General features: G+C 53.8%; 1 protein-coding gene across 1 annotated transcript; it reads right to left on the bottom strand.

Annotated features, from left to right (window-relative positions):
• Positions 1 to 484: 484 nt before the first annotated feature.
• Positions 485 to 2,777, bottom strand: C4H1orf216 (chromosome 4 C1orf216 homolog). The gene is made up of 2 exons (XM_021683692.1): positions 2,089 to 2,777; positions 485 to 1,530 (listed from the first exon to the last, which is right to left on the bottom strand). Exon 1 carries the CDS (start codon positions 2,775 to 2,777, stop codon positions 2,091 to 2,093), a length of 687 nt encoding a protein of 228 aa, XP_021539367.1. The 3' UTR covers positions 485 to 1,530; positions 2,089 to 2,090.
• Positions 2,778 to 8,254: the final 5,477 nt, after the last annotated feature.

Raw genomic sequence — 8,254 nt, forward strand, 5'->3', positions numbered from 1 at the left:
CCTAACTCAAGTCTTTTGCAGTCAGGGCACCCTTCAGGGAAGTGGTGGTTCTAGGGCAGGGTTGAGTAGGAGTGTGGGGGCGGGGAGGGAGAGGGCATATGTATCCCTCACCATCAATGCCTACTGCCCCCCCAACCTTCAGGCCCAAAGGTGCCTTAGGACAAGGGCAATCCCATACGGGGCTCTCAGGCTGAGGCCAAGTCGCCCCTGTCAGACCAAGAGGCCCCTGAGGAGAAACTTCTTGTCACCCCCATCAGCCACAGCAGGCTGAATTACTCCTCCCCAGTGACTGTCCTCCCGTCTGTCCCCTAGCTCCCAGCCCAGAACTCTGCTCAAAAGGGCAGCTCACACGGTGTGGAAAAGAGGCCACCAGACAATGGGTAGAATAGAAACACAAACTCAAGAAATGTATTTCTCTGCCCCAGTTTATTCACCCTGGCTTGGCCCAGAGGCCAGGTTCATACTCAACATGCAAGGGCTAGACACGAAAGTCCCCAGGACCATTGCTTCAACCTCACTAATATGCCCTTCACCCACCGTCAGGGATAGAACTCTTTAGAGAGAGGAAGAGCACCCCCATTTCGCAGATAGGGAGACTCAGCGTCATGCCACTGCTCACCCATCAGGATCTTGCATCCTCATGGCTCCCAAAAGCAAAGCACAGAGCTTGGCTACCTTAGTCCTTATTTCTCCCCAGAATTCACCCACTCTCCATTTCACAGAGCCTCTGCTGGAGCCAGTCAACCCCCACTGAAAAGACCATGCAGTGACGGAAGGGGTTATGACCCAGCATCCTGAGAGCTTCCAGAGGCTGGGCTGACACTGCCCCCTGCCCACCCTGGAAAGCCGACTATGGCTCCTCTGGGCCTAGACAGCCTGATTTCAGGAAAACAGACCAACCTAATTGAACATCCAGTGTTGCTAAAGCCAGAAAGGGACAGCAAGTAGAGGCACAGAGAAGAAAGTGAGATTTTTTTTCCCCCAGCAGTCTTGGAGCACCTCATCCATTCCTTGCAAGCGTATAAGTGCACATCCGCTTTCATCAGAAGCTTAAATCAATATGGTCTGCAACCACTCCTTTGCCGTGGAGAAGCGTGGTTTGTTTCCAAGTGATGTTTTAGAATTCCCTTTCTCCTATTCTTCACAAGGTTCTGCCACTGTCATCTTCCCCATCCCCATCTCCCATGTGCCCCAAGGCAGAGTTCAAGTGGGACTTTATCTTCTTCTCTGATCCCACCCCCACCATCCCTGCCGCAGTGTCGATCACCAACCCCAGCTCCCCTCCCTCATACTCATTCTCTACCAGTTGCCCTGGCAAAACTGTAGTCAAAAAGCCATGGCAGGCCAGAGCAGCCACCACACTTCGTCCACAGCAAATCCACCATCAGGGACAACAGCCTTAGCAGAGCGAAGTCTGAGAGGAGTGATGGGGAGAGGGTGGAGAGGTGGCTGGGAAGTCTCAGGGGAATGGATCAGCCACAACCCTCAGATAAATACTGCAGCCAGCCCTCTCTCCGGAGCAATGGGACCCTGTGGAGAGAAGAAGGCTAGGTTGGCAACGGGTAACACAGCGTGTGGATGCCCCACATAAGCAACTGCATATGTATTTGCATATACCTCCTTGTGAGTCTGCCTGCGAACACACACGCTCCTACTACACACTTCCCATGCCTGCACCTGCACACAAAGGTCTGCACACACAAAGACACATTCATATACACCCACCACAAGCCTACACACTCACTCAAACTCACTCATACGCACACACAACTTTTGCATATATATCCTCACTCATGCACATATATGCACATTGTTGCATACCTGTTCGTGCAAACATATACAAACTTACTCCCTCTCACATACATGCTGTACACACACATATGTGCACACACATAGGCCTGCACCTAAGTTAGCTTGTGTGTACATACAGGTCCATGCCTGGACCCATCTGCCTACATGTTAGCACGTACATACTCACGTTTGCTTACCTGCACTCATACCAGCAAATAATCACGTACTTACTTGTGCACAATCACACACATGCCTGCAAATATGGACATACACCCCTGCACCCCTGTGGAGGCACACCCTTAGCCCTGCTCCTGGGGCCCGGATGGGGCTGCCCTCTGTTGGAGACAGCGGATAAGCTCCTTTCGGTTGTCCAGGATGGTGTCGAAGCTCTCCTGCAGACGGGTCTGCTGGTCTACCAGCTGCTGCTGCAGGCCCCGGATCCACTGCAGCAGGGCCAGGCGGCGGTACATCACCAAGTGCACGTGGTGCTTCTCCTTTTCCTGCTCTTTGTAGCGCTCCTGAGCCTGCAGCTGCTGCACAGCCTGGGCCACCGAGGGCAGAAGGGCATCTGGAGGGCCCGGGCCTCGAGGGGTCCCACAGGCAGGCTCAGGACTGCTGCTGGGGCTGTCAGTGCTCAGGGAGCTGCTGGCGTAGCCGTTGTCCTCCAGCGGGGAGCACACTGGGCTGGCACCACTCAATTTCTCAAGCTCAGCTCCGGGGATTTCTGCCCCCTCTGGTGGGCTGCGCACCTCCCCCTCAGGGAGCCCAGGGGCCTGGAAGACCTGGTTGTCAGAGGGCAACTCAGAGGAGCTCTGCATCAGGATGGGCTCCACGTGGCCTGGCATCCCATGCCAGTTCTCATTGGCATCTTTGGCACTTGCCATGAAGTTAGAGTTGCTGTCTGGTTGGAGCTCCGGCTGACATACTTCCGGCGGGCCCCCCAGGAACTGGCCGCCCTCAGCCACCCCTGGCTGGATGGCGAACATTTGGTCTGTAAAGGGGAAGCAGAAGAATGAGTTAGAGCAGGACGGGGGTTGGGGGGTGGGCTGGGGTGGTGTCTGAAGTCATGGCAACCCAGCTGCTGGGGCAAGGCCGTCTCAGTCCCTTTCCCTCTGGCAACACCTCCTTTGTGGTTCTCCTCCTCTTTCTCTGTTGACTCAGACTCCTGCATAGGGTTTTCTCAGCCCTCTGAGACAGCTTGTCTTCTCGTTCTATGCATGTTTCCCCAGAGGACCTCATCTTCTGCTGTAGCTTTAAGAACCTTCAGGTGGGGCGCCTGGGTGGCTGAGTTGGTTAAGCGACTGCCTTCGGCTCAGGTCATGATCCTGGAGTCCCAGGATCGAGTTCCACATCAGGCTCCCTGCTCGGCAGGGAGCCTGCTTCTCCCTCTGACCCTTCCCCCTCTCATGTGCTCTCTGTCTCTCTCATTCTCTCTGTCTCAAATAAATAAATAAAATCTTTAAAAAAAAAAAAAAAAGAACCTTCAGGTGTTGGTGACTCTCAGATGTGTCTCCAGCCCAGATCCAAACGCTGTCCAACTCTGCAACCAACCATAGGCTCCCACTCTCCATTCAGTCACTCCAGCCAGAAACCTACGAGCAGCCCGGACTCCTCACTCAGCTTCCTCCCCCATCTCACTGGCCACCAAATGCTGACAATTCTTCCTCGTAAAAACCTGTGTGTATATGGACAGACGTCAACCCTCACTTTCACTTGGTTCAGGTCGTTTCTTACCCGGATTACTGATGGCCACAGCCTTCTCACTGATCTCCCTGCCTCCAGTTAAAAAGGTAAACTTGATTTGTCACAGCTCTGGGTGCCCTCTCTAAACTGCTGAACCTCCACATGGCCTACAAGGCTGTGCTTCAGCTGGCCCTTGCTCACCCCTCCGGACTGGCCTCTTCCACCCCAAACTGCTCAGAAATCTCCGAAAATGCCATCTTTCACTTCACACAATTCCCCTGGCCTGGGGCCCCTGGGTGGCTCACGTCATGATCCCAGGGTCCTGGGATCGAGTCCCACATCGGGCTCCCTGCTCGGCAGGAAGCCTGCTTCTCCCTCTCCCACTCCCCCTGTTTGTGCTCCTGCTCTCGCTGTTTCTCTTTCTGTCAAATAAATAAAATCTTAAAACAACAATTCCCCTGGCTTCTAAGCTCCTCCCTTCTCCACCAGCAAATTCCTTTCCAAACTCAAAACCCAGCTCTCATATCCCCCCTCTCTGAAGCCTTCCTGATATCCTCCCCCAGCACACAGAACTAAGCACCGTTAACTACGCACTTCCCCTGGGTCCCCACTGCCCCGGTACACACTGCTTTTGTCTGTATTTGTTCCTTGGCCTTGGAACATAGCTGATGGTCAGTCGATGTCTCTATGTAGTCGTTTTGGGGTTTGTTTTGGTTTTGGACTATCTTGTGATAGCAGCTTGCACATGTGGCTCCCTGACTCACCGCGGAGTTCCTCCGCATATCCTCCGTCATACCCCCGGGGCCAGCACGCAGCCTGGCTCTACGCGGGTGTCAGTACACGGTTGCTGCGGGAGTGATGGGGGAGGGGGGCTGCAGTGGGCTACCTATGCTCGGGAAGAGGGAGCCAAGAGTAGCAGGAGGCTACTGCAGGCTGCCCAGGGCTGGAAGACCGGGCTTCAGTTCCCCCCTCGGCCCCAGGGAGCGCCCCCTCCCGCCCGCCCCCCATTGACAAGCCTCTCTTCGGACCTTGCCCTCTTCCCTCTGCGTCTACTATCTTGTGCCCTGCCCCTAGCTTGCTCCATCCTGAGGCTCCAGAGGGAGGGCATATCACAGCATTCTTTCCTCCCCAATAACCACCTCTTACCAAAATTAGGATTTGAATCGACAAGGGGTTTCTACTGACCGCATAGTGCTAGGATTAGAAAAATAGGGGATCAGTGAGAGTGAGGGATAGTGTAAGTACAGCAAGCACTAAGAGATTTTTATAGGTGGCAGGGACCCTCCCTACATTCAGTAGTGGGCAAAAGTCCTGGGGGTGTAGGGACGGTCCCTTAGTGACCTACGCGCTCCCATCCCTCTAAGCAGTCTTGGAGATCTTCCCCGGCCCAACTGTTTTCTCTTTTTCTGAAGCTGGGCGGGGCCACAAGGCAAAGCTCAGACGCGGTGGCTGTGGTCCTAAGGCCCACGGGGCTCTCAGGGATGGTGAAATGGGAACCCAGACACCCCGGGATCAGGCTTCCCCCCAAGCTAATCTGTAGTCGGCCGGGGTCGTGGATGGGGCGGGTGGGGGCGCTTGTCTCAGTAATGGTGGGGGAGGCGGCCTCCCTTCCTGCCTAGTCCTGCGGGAGGGGACTTCCCCAGGAGACAGAGGATAGAGACCGTCCTTCCCTAAGCTCCCCATAGGAGGCAGCTGGGAGGAGGCTGCGACACCCCACCCTACCCCCTGACACCTCCCCCCCACCCCCCGCGCTGGGCCCCCAACCCTCCCCTCCGGGCCCGACTCACGCCTGGACGCGCCCGGCGCGGCGCGGCTGCCTCTGCTCCCGTAGACCCCGTGGCGGGAACTCGTCCCTCGGGGCTGGCGGGGAGGGGGCGTGTCCCTCGGCCCGGCCTGGGCAGCCCCACCGGCCGGGCGTGGGGTGCGGGGCTCCCGGACTGCGCGGCCAGCCCCAGGCCTGGACTCCGGAGTCGGGCGGCGTCAGCGCGGCGGGGCGGGGCGGCCGCGCCCACGTGGGCCGGTTCGGGGTTCCGCCGAGCCAGCGGCCGGTGCAGCCCGAGCGCCCGAACCGACTCCCCCACCTCCTGCAGCCTCGACCGACGCCTGCCGGGTCGGGTTTATCTTCTAACTGCATCCACCGGGTCCCTCGGATCGGTTTGCGTCACTGCAGATACTGTGACATTTTCAAAATGAAAATCCGATCATGTCACCAGCCCCTGCTTAAAGCCTTTCAAATGGCTTCCCTCTTGCGGGGTAAATCCTTAAGGCGGCAGCCACAGGGTTCCGAGCCAGCTTCATCCTCTGCCCTCCATCTCTGCAGCTGGGACTCACCATCCTTTCTGCCATGCGACTTCTGCACACACTGTTCCCTCTACCTGAAATTCTGTTCCCCTTCTCGACTTACTCATATTTCAGCTCTCTTCTCAGATAAACCTTCTCTGACCTCCTAGACCAGATTCATTTCCCCTTTTGTGTTATCCCAGGGCACTTTGTTCCTTTTCTTCATTGCATCTATCACAATTTGAAATGACATATTCATTTTGTGCTTATTTCATTAAAGTCACTTAATGAAAGCTATGTTTTAAGAGAAGAAAGAAAATCTGCTCTGGGACAGGACTGGGTCTCCTGTCCTGCACCTAGGCCCAGGCACCCTCCTCCCTGCAGGGCAGAGAACCTCTCCATGGTGTCTGTGCAGTGAGCTCTTCTCAGCTTCTACTTACCGAAGCCTGATCCCCCTCACTCCCTTCTTCTTAGGAGGAGATGAGGAGGGTTGGGACTCGGTTTGCAATCAGAGAGAATGGGGTCAGAGTTGGTGCTGACCCTAATGATAAGAAAACACTGGCTGGTGTGAGGGAAGTTAGGGCTTCTTAAATTAAGTTTTTGACTAAGGCAGCCCTAGGAAGGAGACTGGGGCAAATTTAGCCCTCAGGGCACCCACGTGAGATTCTAGGAGGTCGCTTCCATACTCCCTACTTTACCAAGTAAAGCAAGCAACTGGCTACAACCTTTTTCATGTCCTCTCCCATTAAAAACAAAATAAAACTAACAGGGATTCATCTTTGGATCATAATATATTTAAAATACTCTTGTCTTTCCCTCATCTCTTTCTGCTGCTTTTTTCCCCCCTCTCCAACTTTTGCTATTTTTTAGACCTCAGCCCCATTTCTACACAGGAGCTGAACCCTAGCTAGTCTTCCTTTTTCCCTTACCCACCTCAAGTTCCCTTTGCCTTTAGCCAGGTGACCAAATGAGGTGACCCAGATCCTCACTCCTAAAGCCACTCTGAGCCTGGGTGGTCTAGAGTTGTGCAGATCTTCCTGTGTCACACAGCTATGTCAGATACTTAGTTGTTCTGTGGACCCAGAGCTGCTCCTCCCCGCCTCTCCTGTGGACCCCATCTCTCCCAGATCTAACTGTGTGGGCCAAAAGGGAGCCTGATGAGTCCAGAGATGGGAACCCCATTCCAGGTGAGTTAGCATCCTTCTCTGGGACTTTCTTTTTTCTTAAATGATTTTTTTTTAAAGATTTTATTTATTTATTTGACAGAGAGAGACACAGTGAGAGAGGGAACACAAGCAGGGGGAGTAGGAGAGGGAGAAGCAGGCTTCCCGCTGAGCTGGGAGCCCGATGCCATGCCGGGCTCGATCCCAGGACCCTGGGATCATGACCTGAGCCGAAGGCAGACGCTTAACGACTGAGCCACCCAGGCACCCCTCTCTGGGACTTTCTGAAATAAAAGGAAGACGAAGCAGGGAAGACATATGGGTAGGGCTGCAGCAATCACATTCCCTGCCAAGTGGAGTCCGTTTGTAGTAGGAGAAAATGATGCTCATGCATGGAAGCAGAGACAAAAGACGGAAGTTCTGGTGATGTTCCAGTCCCTACTTCCTGAGGCCTATTTCTATATCTTCCAATAAGGCCCTTATTTTGCCAAGCCTAACTTGAGTGGAATTTCCTTCACTGGCAATCAAAGAATCCTGATTAATACAAGAGCACAAGGTGGTGACCCAGGGGTCCCTCTCATATACCTCTCAGCCCTCATTAAGGAATAGCAACTCTGTTTCCCCATGGTAGCCATTATCAATCCAGCTTACACAGCGACCTCCTTTGAAATGCAGTGGAATCATCTTAGTGTTCCCTCATTAGAAACATTCCTCCCTAGACGCTGAAACCTGCTGACCTGTAGAGGCTAGAATGGTGGAGACGGGAAGTGAACTCTGGGAGAAAGTCATCAGGTACAATCACATAGCGTGCCACACTTACCTCTGCCACTTCATATGTATTCTGGCCACAGATGACAAAGAATTCTATACTGATTGTTGACTTAGAGCCTCTATTGTACTCTGCGGGGCAGCAGACAGCCTGGCTTAGCTGAGTCATCAGTCGGTCTTTCCTTTGTTCTATTAAGCTAGTTGTTTCTAAATAATATCATCTCTGAGAAGTCAAGTGAATTCCAAGGGCGTCAGATTGCAGCCTCTCTTCTCTTAGTCAAGGGTAAAGTTGTGTGGGATGCTCTAGTACTGTATAATTAACCCAGCAAGTGCTCAGACTGTGGTCCTGGGCACTCCATACTTTTCAAAAGCCGGGAGCCTTGAGAACAAAAAACCCCAGGAAGGCAGGGGCGTCCATGTCTGCATGATCACAGAAAAGCAGATGTACAGAGGTCTGTGATTCATTCACCAGAAGATTCCACAGTCAGGATGCCAAGGAATCAGTCTTTCCAGGTAGAGCGGTAAAGTGTCCACCTAGCTACATAGATTTCAGGGACTTAATTGGCAGG

This window comes from Neomonachus schauinslandi, chromosome 4 (genome assembly GCF_002201575.2).
Source record: "Neomonachus schauinslandi chromosome 4, ASM220157v2, whole genome shotgun sequence".
Taxonomy (NCBI): domain Eukaryota; kingdom Metazoa; phylum Chordata; class Mammalia; order Carnivora; family Phocidae; genus Neomonachus; species Neomonachus schauinslandi.